Raw genomic sequence first — 20,682 nt, 5'->3', positions numbered from 1 at the left:
AATTGAATTGAATCAGCAAACGTGGATGAGAAGTAAGAACTAATGTCTAGTAGTTTATCCGTTACTAGATCGAATTATCCTCTCTTTTTTCTCTTGTGCAGATACATAGAAAAGAACAAAAAAAAAAAAAAAAAGATTCCTTCAATTTCAAATGAAATAGAGAGATCATTCTCTAGCTACTAGAAAGTCTCGTCTGACAATATCAGGAGTTTGCATTTAATAATTTCAAGTGTACTCCAATCGTTTTTGGAATAATAAGACACTGTAACCATCAAAGACTTGGAGACTTAATTAGGATCGATTCTATTCAGAGAGAAGAGAACAACCTTAATTTATTCCTTAATCACCCCTTTTGATGACAAATCATAATTAATTTAACTAAGAATGTTTAAGGTTGTTCTAAAGAGGAGAGGACAACCTTAAACATTCTTCTCAGTGCTCCACATAGCCAACAAAACAATACACAGTAAGGAACAACAAGGATGCCGTAGAACATCCAACCATGTCACAGCATGGTACAATATTTATTCACTCAGATTAACTCTTATTGAATACCAGACAAACATGAAAAAAGATGTCAATTTTTGTATCTATTATTTAAACCAGCGGGGCATTGGCACCACAAAGAACTTCATCTGTCCAAGGCTGCAATGGATGCCATCATGCTGACCGCAAGCAAAGTAGTGAGGCTTCCAATTTTTCAACACGTACTCGAAGCCCTGCCCGCCTCCTTCCGTCACGTCGGCCAACATCTCCGCTCCGGTTAAGTTGCACGTTATAAAGCTCCGAAGGTTTTGTAGCAAGTATACGCTGTGAGGGATAGTGGTATTGTCTGTTGGCGGATCATACTTGAAAACTACAACCACCATATATATTGAACTTAGTATATATTTAATGAACTGTTATATGATTGTTATATAACTTGAAACACGTTAACTCACCCAAAGTGTCGTTGAGGTAAAAGGGGCCGTTTTTGAAAGCCCAATTAGTGTAGCTAAAGTTGAAGTGCCAGCCTTCGGAGCCGCCGACGATGACCTTGTTTGGGGCAGCCTGTCTATATTTTGGGTGATGGGAACCACCTTTGTGAGGAGGCCAATGGTTGTTAAACCCGAACTGCCAATCCTTGTTGGCCGTACTAACTGCCAACATGCAGGAAGCAGTTATAATGAGGACGAGGCCATATCCAAAATTTGAACCACCCATTTGAGCAAGTACTTAAGAAAAGAGGGAAATTATGGGGTGATAGAATTGAAGAGAAAAAGAATGTAAAGTATTCAGATGTTTGGTTTGACGGGAAGAGTTGAGGGGTATTTAAAGAGGGGGAGGAACAGGGTGTGGAAAACTGCCAAATTAATTCACCTTTTTTTATATATTTGGTAGGTAAGAAAAATTGAAAATACAACGTGAAATGCTCCTCCATTGATCGAGTTCAATTTTCAACGAGTCATTAATATTCCACTTCCATGGATTTTTCTTTTTCCTCCCATTTGTGTGTCATATTCCTCCCAAAAGACAGCAATGGGAAAACATAGGAAGAAATATCAAATTAGCTAGCTCTCTATATTTTGGGATTATATTTCTCTATCTCCAATTCATTTTCATTTATATTATTTTCAAATTCACATGTGAATTTGTAGGTGGGTTTTACAGATCAAATGATAAATTTGAAAAAGAGAGCGGATGATAGATAGAGAAATAGCATGTCTTTTTTTGGCCGTTGTCAAATATCTCATTGACCTTTCGATTATTTCATAGAGCTCCTGGTATCTTTGACTACTTTTAAATAGATAGTTTTTTTTTCTATATTCCGTCTATTTAAAAAAAAAAAAAAAAAAATTGTGAAATTTAAATTATGCCTCAAAGAAAAAAAAAATCCAAATCAAATAATTATGTTTATATTAGACTGTGAAGAATCAATTGATCACACACCAAATCCTGAATCGAGAGAACCTGGAAAGAGACTGAAGGTTAAGCACCAAGTGTCCCGTTAAAGTTCAATAGGATTTGGCTTACATGCTGCTATTAAAATAACAGCATGCATGATGTAGTTTAATCAACGGTCAATATTGAATTTCTCAAAATCTCTTTTCAATTTATCTCTTTTATTAAAAGCTTCTAAAACAAGTCAACTTTAAGATTCAATATTAACCGTTGATTAAACTACAACATACATGATGTTATTTTAATAACAGCATATAAGCCGGATCCAGTTCAATAAGGGGTCCAATGCTTAAATAAGTATTGTTTTAGAGGAGGAACGAAGCTCAAGGAAAATGGAAGAAGATGAGTGTTTGGCCAGAAATGGTGTACCTCTTGTGTGATCCATTTCCCCTATCTTTATGAAGGGTTTTCTTGTGCTTGGTCGGTTAGGGAGGGAGGTCTATTGGATAACCGATTTGCTTATGTGAACCCTACTCATTAGAAACATGTTCTTTAACCTTCGAGAATAAAGGAGTGTTAGTAGTTATAGAAACATATAATAAGATAAATATAAAGCATAATAATATGAAACAAATGAAAGAGAGAAAGATACACATAGACACACAGAGCTTAAGGTGGTTAAGTATATAGCCAACATCCACACATCAAAGCCTTAATAGGCTACATATTTCTTTGATTATATGATATGAGTACATAGCTCTATTTATAAAGCTTTACATGTGATTTGAAATATTTCAAATACAAAGATATCAATTAAATCAGGATTAACAAATATTATCTAAATCCCTTCATTTAGGGAATACAAAATCAACATTTATTCTAAAGGATTTATATCCTTAACATGCCCCTGCAAGATGAACGGTCGATCATTGATCTTGAACATATCAAGTGGCTGGAGTTGATGACACTTTAATTGAAATATTGGCTGCTCTCGAAGTTGAACTTCGGCGACTATGGCCGGGATTTGAACATCGACAACTTTTTGGCCGACATCGGTTACGTTGACCGGAATTTTGACATTGGCAACTTTTGGTCAAAATTTTGACATCAGGAACTTTTGGCTGGAATTTTGACATCGACTACTTTTGGCTAGAATTTTGACATCAGCTACTGGGGGTCAAAACATCTGCCTCTTTGGTCTTTTTTTTTTTTTTTTTTTTTTTGCTTGCTAAACCAAACAAAGAATATGAGATGAGATGTCATTTTTATCTCTTCTCTCTTCCCCATGAACCAAAAAGCTTCCTTCTTTTTTTTTTTTTTTTCAAGGCAAGCAATGGACCTCATTTTCTTCTCTGATACATGCATATATCAGAGAAAAAAACAATTAGAGGAAAAAAAAATGAAGTAAAAAAAATTACAATCTAGGATCTAACAATTGGTGTTAGCCTATTAGCTCTGATACCATATAAAAACATATAATAAGATAAATATAAAGCGAAATAATATGAAACAAATGAAAGTGAGAAAGACATACAAAGATTAAGGTGGTTCGGTATATAGTATACATTCATACATCAAAGCCTTAATAGGCTACATATTTCCTTGATTATATGATCTGAGTACATAGCTCTATTTATAGATCTTTAAGGCTACATATTTCCTTGATTATATGATCTGAGTACATAGCTCTATTTATAGATCTTTACATGTGATTTGAAATATTTCAAATATAAAAATATCCCTTAAATTAGAATTAACAAATATTATCTAAATTCCTTAATTTAAGAAATACAGAATCAACAGTTATTCTAAAGGATTTATATCCTTAACTGGAGGAGTAGTGGCTATGATATAGTAAACACGGGAGTGGGCCTCTTCAGCCCATCTAATCATCCCAAGCAGACCCATTTACAATAAGCCTATGCAGCCAGACCATGGAGGACGGGCACACGAACGATAGAGAGAGGTTGTGCTTACTATATCCTAGCCACTTGGACTGCTGATGCCGATAAAGAACCTATGCCTAATGGACTAGTGGGGCTACCAAATTAAATCAATTATCCAATGGACCCCCTCCCTATAAGCGACCAGACGCAGGAAAACACTACATAAAGAGAGAGAAAGGGAATTATTCAAGAGTTACGTCAATTCTAGTCAAACGTTATTCTCCAATTTTCCTTGAGCGTCATTCCTCCAAATGAAAACTGACTTTCTTTTTTATTTTATTTTTTTTTTATTCTAATCAAATGCTGGAAAAGGTTACAATGAGAAATGAGAACTGACTTACACATCAAAGTAACTTCCTCCTAAATCCCAAAGGGACACTTGGTACTTGAGCTTCCTTCTCTTTGTATGTTATCTTGATTCAAGATTTAATGTGCGATCAACTAATTCTTCACTTTTTTTTTTTCTTTTTTTTTTTTTAAATAGATTCCTTTGTTCATCTATTTTTCTGTCAAATATTTGTGAAATTTTAATTATGCCTTAAAGAAGAAAAAATTATTTATATAAGTAAATAAGCACATCAGAAAAAAAAAAATAAAAAAAAAAAAGTACAAGCGAGTGTAGCATTTAACTAATTCTACCCAACAAACAAAAAACCCAAGCACCTTTTCTCGAAGCGTAAGCCTCCAATATTGTAGTATCACCACTAGGAGCATGATTTTATCTTACAACAGAATAAAAGAAAAAAGTTATGAGCCAAAACTAGCTGGATTGTTAAATATAGGGGAAATTATCCTTTCACCCCATAAAACTATCACGTGATGACTATTTCCCTCCATCAACTACTAACTTTACATTACGACCCCATCAAACTGCCATTTCGTTACCAAAATTTCCATTCCGTCACTCAAGGTTGATAATTAAGTTGGATGGTCAACTCTGTGGAGAGTGTCATGAACAATACCTACGCCGTGAACAGTGTCATGAACAGTACGGTTGACCGTCCGACTTAACGGCCTTGACTGATGAGGTTTTAGTAACAAAAGGATAGTTTGATGGGGTCGTAATGTAAAGTTGGTAGTTAATGGGAGAAATGATCGTCGCGGGATAGTTCGTGGGAGTAAAGGATAATTTCCCTTTAAATATAATAGTGGTGAATTTATTGGTGTTTTGATGTAACGTAAACGTGAAAATAGTTTTGAAATTTTTTTATTTTTATTTTTATTTTTTATTTTTATGAAATCTATATTTGAAAAAATATTTAATTAATTACTAAATGCCATGAATAGCTTCTAGACGGACGGTTTCCTTTTTTTATTCTTTTATTATTATTTTCTTTTTCCTTTTTGCAAAGACACGTTCAAACTTCTATTTCCAACATTTGACCCTTTTGAATTACTATTTCGTTGCAATTACTAGCAAACTAGCTAGGTGACATAACATTTGTATTTGTAGTCCCAAAAATGTTTGTTTTAATGTTGAAATTGAACAACTCATTCGTTCGGAGTAACTAGATACTTATCCATTGATGCACAGTAAACCACAAGATGATCCAGCTACATTAGAGTATTAAAATGAGCCAAGGTGATTTATATTAATTAATCAAATATGAAAATTCTCATAGTTAGATTTGATTCATGTCTTAGTGTACGTGTAACTAACCACTTTAGAGATTTATTTAGACTATTGAACCACCACCTTAAATTTAAGGTGTGAAAAATGTATTATTTGATCAATTACACCACTAACTCAGGAAAGCCAATGATTCTCAAAATAGTTTTAGCCTGCCACTAGCAAAAAAAAAAATTGGAGATTTTCTTATGAAAAAAGTAGACGGTAGAAATTGTCTAGCCAGTGAAAAACAAACTTGAATTCTCCCATGATTATCTCATCTCCACCATTTAATCTGTCACACGAGCCAAATTCTTGTTAATTATATTGGCTATACATTTTTTAATGCATTTCTAAGTTGTAAGGCAGTAAGATCGATATAACTCCAAAATCCATCAATTGAGTTGGATTAGGCACTTTACTAATTAATGTAATGGCAGCTACATTAATTTCCTTCATCAAATTAAATATCTTGTGTTAAGAAAAGAAGAGAACAACCTTCAAAAAGAAGAGAACAACGCCACAATTTATTCCTTAATCACCCATCCCTTTTGACAAATCATAATGATTTGAGACTAAGAATGCATGTTTAAGGTTGTTCTCATTTATAATGAGAAGAGAACAACCTTATAAACATTCTTCTCAGTCCAAACTCCAAACCAACTCACACCAGGTACATTTATTCACTATTATCTCAATCACAAGGATGGATAAATAAAAACAATAAAAAATATAAAAAATATATATATATACAAAAAAATAAATAAATTTAAAACCAAAAAAAAAAAAAAAAAAAAGGATGTCACTTTCTATGTGAATCATCTAAACCGACAAGGGACGGGGAAGTGGCTCGACAAAGAACTTCATCTGTCTAAGGCTGCAATGGACGCCTTTGTGCATACCGCAAGCAAAGTAGTAAGGCTTGCACTTTTTCAGTACGAACTTGAAACCGTCGCCGCCTCCTTGTGTCACGTCAGCTAGCAACTTCGCTTTTTTTAAAGTTGCACTTTTCGAAGCTCTCATGATTTGGTAGCAAAAATGCATTGGGAGGATTTGAGTTATTGTCTACCGGTGCATCATACTTGAAAACTACAACCATAGACAAAAATGTTATTTAGTAAACTAATATACGATTGTCATATAATTTGAAACACATCAACTCACCCAGCGTATCATGGGCATAAAAGGGGCCCTTTTTGAGAGCCCAACTAATGTAACTAACGTTAAATTTTCAGCCTTCGGAGCAGCCACGATGACCTTGTCGCCGTACTAACTACCACCATGCAGGAAGCATTAACAATCAGGACGAGGCCTTGTGCAAAAGTGAAACTACCTATGTCTTGTTTCGAGAGCAACTTCAGAAAAGAGGGAAATAAGTTGTGATATATAGAAGAGAAAAGATTGTAAGATGTTGTGTTTGATGGGAAGAGTTGAGGGGTATTTAAAGAGGAGAGAGGAAGATGAGTAACCTTCATTGGTTAATATTAAATTTTGATTAAATGGTAATTTTAAAAATTATTTTATTTTTAGAGGGACACAAAAAAAAAACTTTTAAAATTATCCGATAAAAGAGAGAAAACAAAAAGAAAGGGTGTGGAAAATTGCCAAATTCACCTTTTCTTTATATATATATATATATATCTTTGGTAGGTAAAAAAAATGGAAAATACATCGTGAAATGCTCCTCCATTGAGTTCAATTTTTCAACTAGTCAATCCTCCACTTGGATATTTCATTTCCTTAAGAAAAAGAAGCTCATTGAGCTTTCAATTATTTCATTGAGCTTGGACCATTTCCAAATATATACTTCTTTTTTCTATATTTCATCTCCTCGATGATATCATGTTTCTCTCCTATTTGACTTTCCATTGTTCTCGTCACATGCGCACTATATATAAGTCTTAATGGGAATTTAAAAAGAATTGGGCTTTAATTGAATTGAAACGGCAAACGTGGATGAGCTAATATATGTCTAGTAGTTTATCCATTACTAGATCGAATTATCTTCTCTCTTTTTCTTCTCTTATGCGATAAAGTAAAAAAAAAAAAAAAAAAAAAAAAATCATTTTAAATGGAGTAAAGAGATCATTCTCCACTAGAAAGTCTCGTCTGACAATATCAAGAGTTTGCATTTAATCATTTTAAGTGCATATCGGGAGATACACTTTAGTCTTTGTTTTAATTAGGAACTACTTCAAAACAAATATAGTAGTTCCTAAAACAATAAAATATTGTCTCTCATCCTAGTAAAACCTTTATTAAAGGTGTTTGTTGTTTTCCAATTAGGCAAGATATTGCTAATTGATTAAATTGGCTTGCCTTTAGTGAAGAAATTACTGAAGATCTTCCTGTGAAAAAAAAAATGGTGAAGATTGCCTTCAATAAAAAAATAACTTGAAGTTATTTTCACCATTTATTTTATCACAGGAGATCGGCAATGATTTTTTCACTAGACGCAAGCAAAAAAATTGCCCGCATGATGCCCTTCGGGTTTGTTGCTTTGGTCCAGACCTTTGAGTTGTAGATGTGAACGCTATCCTGGCTTTCGGGTTGAGAGGGATGAGCTTTAGCTGGGGATTCTCTACCCTCAATGTCAAGAAATAAGAGGTACCTATGCATTGGTTTGAGTCTGTTCGGTGCAGATATGCTCTTTAATTTGAAAATTAGTTATAGGTTAGCGGATTTGTTTTAGTCTGAAATGTAATACGTCATCTTTGACGCTTGTAACCTTGTAGCTTTGGCCATGATTGTTTTAGAGCTTTTACTCTATGTTATTTAATCTTTATGCTCATTTATCAATGAATGAAACTGAACTGATTCCTTTCAAAAAAAAATAAAAAAGCAAGCAAAATTCTTGTTCATTCAATTGGCAATTCTTTTTTCAATGCATTTCTTAGTTGTATTGTAGTAAGACATAACAACAAAATCCATCAATTGAGTTTGGTTAGGCACTTTTGATCACAAATCATAATTAATTTAACTAAGAATGTTTACGGTTGTTCTAAAGAGAAGAGAACAACCACAAACATTCTTCTCAGTGCTCCACATAGCCAACAAAACAATACACAATAAGGAACATCGTAAAATTAACATGGATGCCGTAGAACATCCAACCATGTCATAACATGGTACAATAGTTATTCACTATCATCTCAATATTCAGAAAAAAAAAAAAAAAAAAAAAAAAGATGTCACTTTTTGTATCAATTATTTAAACCAACGAGGCATTGGCACGACAAAGAACTTCATCTGTCCAAGGCTGCAATGGATGCCATCGTGCTGACCGCAAGCAAAGTAGTGAGGCTTCCAATTTTTCAGCACGAACTCGAAGCCTTGCCCGCCTCCTTGTGTCGCGTCGGCCAACATCTCCGCTCCGGTTAAGTTGCAAGTTATAAAGCTTCGAAGGTTTCGTAGCAAGTATACGCTGTGAGGGATTGTTGTATTGTCCGTTGGTGGATCATACTTGAAAACTGCAACCACCATATATATATTGAACTTAGTATATGTTTAATGAACTGTTATACGACTATTATATAACTTGAAATACGTTAACTCACCCAAAGTGTCGTTGAGGTAAAAGGGACCGTTTTTGAAAGCCCAATTAGTGTAGCTAAAGTTGAAGTGCCAGCCTTCGGAGCCGCCGACGATGACCTTGTTTGGGGCAGCCTGTCTATATTTTGGGTGATGGGAGCCACCTTTGTAAGGAGGCCAATGGTTGTTAAACCCGAACTGCCAATCCTTGTTGGCCGTACTAACTGCCAACATGCAGGAAGCAGTTATAATGAGGACGAGGCCATATGCAAAATTTGAACCACCCATTTGAGCAAGTACTTAAGAAAAGAGGGAAATTATGGGGTGATAGAATTGAAGAGAAAAAGAATGCAAAATATTCAGATGTTTGGTTTGACGGGAAGACTTGAGGGGTATTTAAAGAGGGGGAGGAACAGGGTGTGGAAAACTGCCAAATTAATTCACCTTTTTTTATATATATATATATATATATTTGGTAGGTAAGAAAAATTGAAAATCCAACGTGAAATGCTCCTCCATTGAGTTCAATTTTCAACGAGTCATTAATATTCCACTTCTTGGATTTTTCTTTTTCCCTCTTTTTCCTCCCCATTTGTGTGTCACATTCCCCAAGAAAGGCAGCAATAGGAAAACATAGGAAGATATATCAAATTAGCTAGCTCTATGTATTTTGGGATTATATTTCTCTATCTCCAATTCATTTTCATTTATATTTTATACAAATCTATCCGTGAATCTGGAGGTGGTTCTAGAGATCCAATGATAAATTTGAAAAAGAGAAGGATGAGAAATAGAGAAATAACACGTCGCTTTTTGGCCGTTACCAAATATCTCATTGACCTTTTGATTATTTCAAAGAACTCCTTGTATCTTTGACTATTTTTAAATAGATATTTTTTTTTTCTATATTCCGTCTATTTTTTTTTTAATGTGAAATTTAAATTATGCCTTAAAGGAGAAAAAAAAAATCAAATAATTATGTTTATATTAAAATGTGACGATTCAATTGATTACACACCAAATCCTGAATCGAGAGAACCTGCAAAGAGACTAGGTCAAGCACCAAGTGTCCCGCTAAAGTTCAATGAGGGGTCCGATTCTTAATTAAGTTAGTATTGTTTTGGAGGAGGAACGAAGCTCAAGGAAAATGGAAGAAGATGAGTGTTTGGCTAGAATTGACATATTTCCTGTGTGATCCATTTCTCCTCTCTTAGAAGTGTTTTCTTGTGCCTCGTCGGTTAAGGAGAGAGGTCTATTAGCTAGATAACGGATTTGATTATATGACCCATACTCATTAGACATTTGTTCTTTAACCTTCGAGAATAAAGGGGTGTTAGTAGTCGAGGAGTAGTTGCTATGATCGATATAGTAAACACGGGAGTGGGCCTCTTCAGCCCAAGCAGACCCCTTTTCAATAAGCCAACGCAGCCAGACAATGGAGGACAGGCGCACAAACAATAAAGAGAGGTTGTGCTTACTATATCCTAGCCACCTGGACTGCTAATGCATCTGTATTCTTGGGGACTAAAAAAACCTATGCCTAATGGAGACTATGGAGTAGTGGGGCTACCGAATTAAATCAATTATCCAATGGACCCCCTCCCTATAAGCAACCAAACGCAAGAAAACACTACATAAAGAAAGAGAAAGGGGATCACTCAAGAGGTACGTTAATTCTAGTCAAACGATATTCTCCAATTTTCCTTGAGCTTCATTCATTCAAACGAAAACTGACTTACACATCAAAGTAACTTTAAATCCTGCTAAATCGAGAAGGGGCACTTGTGCTTGGGCTTCCTTCTCTTTGTATGTTATCTTGATTCAAGAAATGGCTTTGTGGGGGATGTGAGCAGCATCATGATTATCACCAGGTTTTAAGTTTGGCCATCATAGAGAGCTCTTCAATGGCAGACCTGATTTCTGACACCTTCTCCAACTCCCTTTTCCTCTTCATTTCAACCTCTGCGTAATCTTCGTTCGCCCCCTCCACTTTAATTCTTGATTTTCTTTTCAATACCTGTGCTGATGATCATTACTGGATGAGCTTCTGAGTTGGGCTCAAAAAACAATTTCTGTCAGACCCAGGAGAGAGAGCGAGCTTGGTCTCTCACAGTCACAGGCAGCCTGGTCCAGGCGTGGGTCTGGCCACGACCCGCCTGGGTTTGGCCAGACCCACGGCGGGTCTCAGCCGATGGGATTTTCCCCGGCACCGACGACTTGGTTGAAAAACTTCGACATCTGAACAACCAATATTCCACATTGAGTTGGGGCCAATATTCCACCGCTGTGAACAACCAATATTCCGACTTTTGGATGAGCTTGGATGAGCTTCTGAGCTTCTAAATTAATTCAATTAATTTATGATTCAAACTTACTCCTCGGACTAAAGAGAGGCAGAGATGGCGTTTGATTTCTTGCCGGAGATCAGTAGGGAGGGTATTGAGAAGCAACAAGGATGGGGGATTTTAGGAAAAAAAAAAAAAAACCAAAAGTGGTCACACATAATCAATGTTCTGTCGGTCAAAACAACTTTGGAGTTAATTGCAAAAATTAAAACTTTAGAGGTTAAATTGAAAAATGACCCCGAACTTTAAAGGAGTAAAATATAATTTTTCCAAAAAATAAAAATAAAAAATGCAAGCAGAGTGTAGCATTTAACTAATTCTACCCAACAAATAAAAAAACCCAAGCATTGTTTCTCTTAGCATAAGCCTCCAATATTGCAGTATCACCACTAGGAGCATGTTTTATCTTACAACAGAATAAAAAGAAAAAGTTATGAGCCAAACTAGCTGGATTGTTAAATATAATAGTGGTGAAATTATTGGTGTTTCGATATAACATAAATGTGAAAAGTGTTTTTTTTTTTTTTTTTTTTTTTTTTTTTATGAAATCTATATTTGAAAAAACATTTAATTACTAAACGCCAAGAATATATAGTTTCTAAAGGGACGGTTTCCTTTTTTCTTTTTCTTTTTTCTTTTTTTTTTTTTTTTTTTGCAAAGACTCACACCATTTAACCAAGCAGCAATACAAAATTTCATTGGGGCGCCCCGACCCTCGATCTCCCCACTAAGGCTAGCAGACCAAGATACTTCTCATACCTTCTAGTAGTGCAAGCCCCTGCAATTGAGAGAATGTGTTCCTTCACTTCCCGTTTAGTATTCCGACTGAAAAAAATGGAAGTTTTTTCCTGATTTAGCTTATGTCCAAATGCCTTATCATATAACTCAAGAATGTGTTGTATGCGCAACCACTCAATAGTATTTGCTTTACAGAAAAGCAAAGTGTCATCGGAAAAGAAGAGATGACAAATCCTCATCGCCCCTCGAGTAATAGGCAATCCAGAAATCCATCTTTTAGTTTCTGCATATATATAGTCTTTGTAGATTGTAGTAGTTCCTAAAACAATAAAATTTTGTCTCTAATCCTAATAACCTTTATAAAAGTTGTTTGTTGTTAGTTGTTTACAACTAGGCAAGATGTTGTTAATTGATTAGTTAGTTTAGCTTGCCTTTAATTAGCGAAAAATTTGGTAATCTTCTTATGAAAAAATAACTCCAATTAGTTTAGTTTGCCTTTAATTCGGTAGAGATTGTCTCCAATAAAAAATAAAAAATAAAAACTTGAATTCTCCCATGATTATCTCATCTCCACCATTTTTTCACTAGAAGCTAGCGAGCCAAATTCTTGTTAATTATATTGGCAATACATTTTTCAATGCATTTCTAAGTTGTAGTGTAGTAAGATATGACTCCAAAATCCATCAATTGAGTTGGGTTAGGCACTTTGGGAATTGATGTAATGGCAGCTACACTAATTTCCTTCAACAAATATCTTGAGTTAAAGAAAATATATAAGAGAACAACCTTCATAAAGAAGAGAACAACCTTAATTTATTCCTTAGTCACCACTTTCGACAAATCATAATTATTTTAACTAAGAATATTTAAGGTTGTTCTAATTTCTAAGGAGAAGAGAACAACCTTTTAAACATTCCTCTTATGTCCAAACCAAGTCACAGCAGGTACATTTATTCACTGTCATCTCAATCAGAAGGAAGGTTAAATTAAGAAAAAAAAAAAAAAAAAAAGGATTAAGTACTCTTATATTGAATACCAGACAAACAAACATAAAAATAAAAAAATAAAAAATAAAAAGATGTCACTTTTTGTATCAATTATGTAAACCAACGGGGCATTGGCATCACAAAGAACTTCATCGATCTGTCCAAGGCTGCAATGGATGCCATCGTGCTGACCGCAGGCAAAGTAGTGAGGCTTCCAATTTTTCAGCACGTACTCAAAGCCCTGCCCGCCTCCTTGCATCACGTCGGCCAACATCTCCGCTCCAGTTAAGTTGCAAGTTATAAAGCTCCGAAGGTTTGGTAGCAAGTATACGCTGTGAGGGATTGTGGTATTGTCCGTTGGTGGATCATACTTGAAAACTGCAAACCACCATATATATTGTCATCATATGCTATTTAATGAAGTGTTATACGATTATTATATAACTTAAAACACGTTAACTCACCCAAAGTGTCGTTGAGGTAAAAGGGGCCATTTTTGAAAGCCCAATTAGTGTAGCTAAAGTTGAAGTGCCAACCTTCGGAGCCACCCACGATGACCTTGTTTGGGGCAGCCTGTCTATATTTTGGGTGATGGGAGCCACCTTTGTAAGGAGGCCAATGGTTGTTAAACCCGAACTGCCAATCCTTGTTGGCCGTACTAACTGCCAACATGCAGGAAGCAGTTATAATGAGGACGAGGCCATATGCAAAATTTGAACCACCCATATGAGCAAGTACTTAAGAAATTAAGAGGGAAATTATGAGGTGATAGAATTGAAGAGAAAAAGAATGTAAAATATTCAGTTGTTTGGTTTGACGGGAAGAGTTAAGTAGTATTTAAAGAGGGGGAGGAAGAGAGAGAACAGAGAAAAAAAGGGTGTGGAAAACTGCCAAATTAATTCACCTTTTATATATATATTTGGTAGGTAAGAAAAATTGAAAATACAACGTGAAATGCTCCGCCATTGAGTTCAATTTTCAACGAGTCATTAACATTCCACTTCTTGGATTTTTCTTTTTCCTCTTTCTCCTCCCATTTGTGTGTCACATTCCTTCCAAAAGGCAGCAATAGGAAAAACGTAGCTAGGAAGAAATGTCAAATTAGCTAGCTCTCTGTATTTTGGGATTATTTTTCTCTATTTCCAATTCATTTTCATTTATATTCTATACAAATCCAATAGCTAGGAAGAAATATCAAATTAGCTAGCTCTCTGTATTTTGGGATTATAGTTCTCTATCTCCAATTCATTTTCATTTATATTCTATACAAATCTACCCGTGAATCTAGAGGTGGTTCTTGAGATCCAATGATAAATTTGAGAAAGAGAGCGATGAGAGATACAAAAATAGAATGTCTCTTTTTGGCGGTTGCCAAATATCTCATTGACCTTTCGATTATTTCAAAAAGCTCCTTGTATCTTTGACTATTTTTAAATAGATACTTTTTCTATATTCAATCTATATATATTATACCTTCAAGAAAAAGAAAAAGAAAAAAACTATCAAATAATTATGTTTATATTAGACTATAAAGAATCAATTGATCACACACCAAATCCTGAATCGAGAGAACCTGCAAAGAAACTGCAGCCCAAGCACCAAGTGTCCTGCTAAAGTTCGATGAGGGGTGCGATGCTGAAGTCAATATTCTTTTAGAGGAATGCAGCTCAAGGAAAATGAAAGAAGAAGAGTGTTTGGCTAGAATGGATGTACTTCCCGGGTGATCCATTTTCCTCTTTTTGGGAAGGGTTTTCTTGTGCTTGTCGGTTGGGGAGGGAGGTCTATTGGATAACCGATTTGATTATATGGCCCCTACTCATTCTTTAGCCTTCGAGAATAAGAGGATGTTAGTTGTCGAGGAGTAGTGATTATTAACACGAGTGGGCCTCTTCAGCCTATCTAGTCAGCCCAAGCACACCCCTTTTCAATAAGCGAACGTAGCCGAACCATGGAAGACGGGCGCACGAACGATAAAGAGAAGTTGTGCTTACTATATCCCAGCCACCTAGGCTGCTAACGCCTCTTTATTCTTGGGGGCTAAAGAACATATGCCTAATAGAGTAGTGGGGCTACCGAATTAAATTAATTATCCAGTAGACCTCCTCGGTCCTCCCTATCATCGACCAAACGCAGGAAAGCACTACATATAGAGAGAGAAAGGGGATCACTCAAGAGGTACGTCAATTCTAGTCAAACGATATTCTCCAATTTTCCTTGAGCTCCATTCCTACAAACAAAAACTGACTTACACATCAAAGTCTCTTCCTGCTAAATCCCAAAGGGGCACTTGGTGCTTGAGCTTCCTTTTCTTTGTATGTTATCTTGATTCAAGATTTAGCGTCGGATCAACTAAATCTTCAATTTTTATTTTTTTTTTAAATAGATTCTTTTGTTCACCTATTTTTCTGACAAATATTTGTGAAATTTCAATTATGCCTTAAAAGAATATTTATATAAATAAATAAGCACATCAGATATTTAAAAAAAAAAAAAAATGCAAGCAAGTGTAGCGTTTAACTAATTCTACCCAACAAATAAAAAACCCAAGCACCGTTTCTCAAAGCGTAAGCTTCCATTGCAGTATCACCACTAGGAGCATGATTTTATCTTACACCAGGACAAAATGAAAAAGAAAAAGTTATGAGCACAACTTGCTCGATTGTTAGATATAAAGGTTAAATATTCTGTTGCCCTTATGGTATTAACATTTTATTTTTTCTCCCTTACGGTTTTATTTTTATTGCAGGTTTGGTTTTTATAAAAACCAAGATGGTAACTTTGTTAAAATTCCGTCTAAAACTTAACAGAACATCACGTTAGCACCTATCAAATATCGTCATGTGTTATATAATTATTTTTTTAAAAAAATAAAACATAAAAAAAGAATTTGGGGGTGACCCATCTGGCCGGTTTGGGGGTGGCTCAGGTGGCCGGGCCAACCCCAAAAAGCCCAAGGGGTGGCAAAAACCACCTCCAATTTTGAAAAGTGGTTTTTTTTTTATGAGAACTGTATTTGAAAAAATATTTAATTACTAAACGCTAGGAATAGTTTCTAGAGGGACGGTTTCTTTCTTTCTTTCTTTTTTGTCCTTTTTTGCAAAGACACGTTCAATTTCTATTTCCAACATTTGATCCTTTCGAATTACTATTTCGTTGCATGCAATTACTAGGCAAACTAGCTAGGTGACATAACATTTGTATTTTGTAGTCTCAAAAAAGTTTGCTTTAACGTTGAAATTGAAAAACTCATTCGTTTGGAGTAACCGGGTACTTATCCGTTGATGCACAGTAAATTACAAGATGATCCAACTCTACCAGAATATCAATAGGAATTAAGGTCGTGGTTCATCCGTTTATGCTAATCAAGTATGCGGATTCCCATCGTAAGATTAGATTCATGTCATAGTGTACGTGTCACTAACCATTTTAAAGATTTATTTGAACCATTGAACCACCACCTTAAATTTAAGGTGTTAAAATATATTATTTGATTCAATCACACCGCTAAGGAAAGCCAATGATTATCAAAATAGTTTTAGCTTGCCTCTAGCAAAAAAAAAAATAGAGATATTCTTATGAAAAAATAAACAGTAAAAATTGTCACTAACTTGAATTCTCCCATGATTATCTCATCTCCACCATTAATTTATTCTTTCATACGAGCCAAATTGTAGTGTCCCAGAATTTTCAAAGCTATTTAAATAGATTATTTTGATAATGAGGTTATTTTAATATCCATTGTAGCTAAGGATTTTAATTCTTGGGAAATTTATGAGAGTGGTAATTAGAGAATGGTAATTGGTGAAATAGTATAGGGTTGGTGAAATAGTAAAATGAGGGTATAATTGTAAATTGAAGATAGAATAAGGGTATAATCGTAAATTGAAGGTAGAATAGTATAGGGTTGGTGAAATAGTATAGGGTTGGTGAAATAGTAAAATGAGGGTATAATTGTAAATTGAAGATAGAATGAGGGTATAATTGTAAATTGAAGATAGAATGAGGGTATAATTGTAAATTGAAGGTAGAATAGTATAGGGTTGGTGAAATAGTATAGGGTTGGTGAAATAGTATAGGGTTGGTGAAATAGTAAAATGAGGGTATAATTGTAAATTGAAGATAGAATGAGGGCATAATTGTAAATTGAAGGTAGAATAGTATAGGGTTGGTGAAATAGTATAGGGTTGGTGAAATAGTATAGGGTTGGTGGAATAGTAAAATGAGGGTATAATTGTAAATTGACGGTAGAATAGTGTTTGATTTTCTCCTATAAATAGAGCTCTTCTCCTTCAGAATTTTCACCACTCATCTCCCCTCCCATCTCTTGCATATATTCTTCCTTCTTCCGCTTTTTACTCGGTCTTTCTTCTTTCTAAGAGTGTTTACTCAGAACAGAGAGAGAAAGGGCGAGACCAAGAGCTACAAGAAAGAAAGAACACAAGAGATAGCGGACTTTAGAAATTAGTTTCAAAAGATATACTAGTGGTGTTAGTCATATTGGAGCAACTAGATTCCTTCATACCACTTCTAGCTTCAGTCTAGAGGTAAGTAAATTCACTACCCCTTCTAAAATTACTTCATGTCATGCTATTTATATATTCTTGTATCAAATTGTAAATGATTATTTTATTTACGTATTATGAAGTTATGTTGCATGCATGAAGGATTTCTAAAAGAATTATCTAGAAAGTTTCTATTTGTTTAAATGCTTTCTAAGCACAACAAGTTTATATTTGGAAAAGTTTTCCATTTTAAGAAAAGAAAGTTGAGAAATGATGATGATTATAAGAAAGAAAAATGATGATAAACCCTCCTACATGTTGCCCTAAGATGCATCAAAAGAAGTACAAAGAAAAGTACAAGAGATGAGATAAATGTTTATGAAATGAGGGCACATGTATGGAGGAGAGTATTTTTGGCCCCAAGATAAGATAAGATAAGATGAGAGTTCGGTACCGATACTCGGATGGAGGCGAAACCACTGAAGGAGGCTATGCCAGAAGGTGGTATTCCATCAACTAGACCGTTGAGTGCACCAAGAAAGAGTTAATTGACGGTCGGGCATGGCTGTGGCCACAGTTCAGTGCCATGGTCACAAGGACCCGCAACCCTCGTGCACAGGGGTAATAGTGTACATGGGCCTTATTATGAGAAAATGATACTATATTTTCAACGATGATATGCTATGATGATTTACAAAGATTATTTATAATGATGCATTATGATGATGATTTATAAAGATGATTTACAACGATGATCTATTACTAGATGTAATAGTATGTATATGTTACGGGAGATGCAACCGTACATACAGATATTATTATGGCTAGAATTATATTTATTTGCGAAAATGATTTTCAAAACTGAGAACAAGGAGTAAAACTATTTATGGTTGTGGATTTTACTTGCTGGGCCCCCTTTGGGCTCATTCAGTTTTATTTCTTGTTTTCAGGTAGAAAGGATGCTGGAATAGGAGGCCGGAATGGGGTGGGAATAATTATTAATTTTCAAAGTCTTTTCATATAAGTTATTGTAATGATATGATATTCCGCAACTAAAGTTTAATGTTTTCTAATTCCGCTTGTAATAAAATCTCTTGAAAAAAATGTTTTACGCATTTATTGTATCTTTTAAAATCAAGTACTCTGATAGACCTTATAGATCTTTGCAAGAATTTTTGTTGAAAAAGAAGAAAAGTGGCAAACTCAGTCTTAACGGACTGGGGATGTTACACAAATTCTTGTTAGTTTTCTTGGCAATACATTTCTAAGTTGTAATGTGTATATATATATAGTTAAAGAAAAGAAGAGAACAACGCCATAATTTATTCCATAGTCACCCCTTTTGACAAATCACAATGATTTTAGACTGAGTGTGTTTAAGGTTGTTCTAATTTATAAACAGAAGAGAACAACCTTATAAACATTCTTCTCAGTCCAAACCAAGTCACATTAGGTACATTTATTCACAATTATCTCAATCACAAGGATGGATAAATAAAAATAAAAAATAAATAAACATGTCACTTTCTATATCTATTATCTAAACCAATTACGAGGGACGGTGCAGTGGCTCGACAAAGAACTTCATCTTTCCAAAGTTGCAATGGGCGCCTTCGTGCACACCACAAGCAAAGTAGTGAGGCTTGCACTTTTTCAGCACGAACTCGAAGCCGTCGCCACCTCCTTGTTTCTCGTCGGCCAGCAACTTCGCTCCTTTTAAATCGCACTTTTCGAAGCTCTCATGGTTTCGTAGCAAGAATACATTGTGAGGAATTGAGTTATTGTCTACCGGAGCATCATACTTGAAAACTGCATCAACCATAGACAAAAATGTTATTTAGTAAACTGATATACGATTGTCATATAATTTAAAATACATCAACTCACCCAATGTATCATCGGCGTAAAAGGGGCCATTTTTTTCAGCCCAACTAGTGTAGCTAAAGTTGAATTTCCAGCCTTCGGAGCCGCCCACAATGATCTTGTGATTCTTGTCGGCCGTACTAACTGCCAACATGCAAGAAGCAGTTACAATCAGGATGAGGCCCCGTGCGAAAGTCAAACCACCCATGTCTTGATTCGAGAGCAACGTCAAAAAGAGGGAAATAAGGTGTGATAGAAGAGAAAAGATTGTAAGATGTTGGGTTTGATGGGAAGAGTCGATGGGTATTTAAAGAGGGGATGAGTAACCGTGATGAATTATTATTAGATTTTGATTAAATTATAATTTTAAAAGTCATTTTATTTTTGAAAGAACACAAGAAAAATTTCTACAATTACCCAAGAAAAGAGGGAGAAGATAGAGAAAGGGTGTTAAAAATTGCCAAATATATATATATTTGGTTGGTATATAAAAATGGAAAATACATCGTGAAATGCTATTCAATTTTCAACGAGTCAATCCTCCACTTGGATATTTATTTTCCTTAATTTCTTTTTCTTCATTGAGCTTTCAATTATCTTGGACCATTTCCAAATAGATACTTCTTTTTTCTATATTTCATCTACTCGATGATATCATGTTTCTCTCCTATTTGACCTTCGAATGTTCTCCTCACATGCGCACTATATATAGTGGCAATTAAAAACTATAAGATAAAGATGATAAACTTACTAAAAAAAATAAAAAAAAATTGAAGTAGTGAACATATCCTATTTGAAGCAAATGTTACCTAATTTACTTACCAAAAGGAGGTCATTAAGTTAGATTACATTTACATTTGCTAATTTAATACATATCTCAATAAGGAATATGCTTTTTTAAGCGTTTCTATTTAGGGGAAAACCAAGTCAAGAAAAAATATAAGAGAGAAAATACACTTTTCCCCCTCAACTATCACCACTTTTTCATTTATGCCACCGAACATCAAAAAGTGGCATTAATATGGATACGTTAAACTACCATCTTGTATCAAAAAGGTTAGTCTGTCCGAATTATTTGGATGTTAAAATTGGAAAATTGTGACATGCATTTGTCTTTCATCCCATTAGTGGTGGAGCCTGAAATTTATTATTGTATGAGATGAACTAAAAATACATAAACACAATTTAAAATTTAAAGTGAATGTTCTTCAAGTTCAACCTTTGGGGTTCTACAACTAGAGTTTTTGAAGGATGTATTTCTTTGGCTTTAATCATTGGAGA

The 20,682-nt window shown here is 34.8% G+C and overlaps 3 protein-coding genes and 1 pseudogene across 3 annotated transcripts; all 4 read right to left on the bottom strand.

Moving 5' to 3' along the window:
* Positions 1–593: 593 nt before the first annotated feature.
* Positions 594–1,203, bottom strand: LOC132168880 (blue copper protein 1b-like). Its single transcript, XM_059579965.1, has 2 exons — positions 942–1,203; positions 594–856 (listed from the first exon to the last, which is right to left on the bottom strand). The coding sequence occupies exons 1-2, from the start codon at positions 1,201–1,203 to the stop codon at positions 594–596; spliced, it is 525 nt and encodes a 174-aa protein (XP_059435948.1).
* Positions 1,204–8,643: 7,440 nt separating this feature from the next.
* Positions 8,644–9,255, bottom strand: LOC132168872 (blue copper protein 1b-like). The gene is made up of 2 exons (XM_059579953.1): positions 8,994–9,255; positions 8,644–8,906 (listed from the first exon to the last, which is right to left on the bottom strand). The coding sequence occupies exons 1-2, from the start codon at positions 9,253–9,255 to the stop codon at positions 8,644–8,646; spliced, it is 525 nt and encodes a 174-aa protein (XP_059435936.1).
* A 3,892-nt stretch (positions 9,256–13,147) lies between these two features.
* LOC132168866 (uncharacterized) lies at positions 13,148–13,762 on the bottom strand (annotated as a pseudogene).
* A 5,214-nt stretch (positions 13,763–18,976) lies between these two features.
* On the bottom strand, positions 18,977–19,609 carry LOC132168198 (blue copper protein 1b-like). Its single transcript, XM_059579318.1, has 2 exons — positions 19,426–19,609; positions 18,977–19,347 (listed from the first exon to the last, which is right to left on the bottom strand). Exons 1-2 carry the CDS (start codon positions 19,607–19,609, stop codon positions 19,088–19,090), a joined length of 444 nt encoding a protein of 147 aa, XP_059435301.1. The 3' UTR covers positions 18,977–19,087.
* Positions 19,610–20,682: the final 1,073 nt, after the last annotated feature.

This window comes from Corylus avellana, chromosome ca1, assembly GCF_901000735.1.
Source record: "Corylus avellana chromosome ca1, CavTom2PMs-1.0".
Lineage (NCBI taxonomy): Eukaryota > Viridiplantae > Streptophyta > Magnoliopsida > Fagales > Betulaceae > Corylus > Corylus avellana.
The sequence above is the reverse complement of the archived record's forward strand: the minus strand, read 5'-3'. Positions and strand labels throughout refer to the sequence as shown.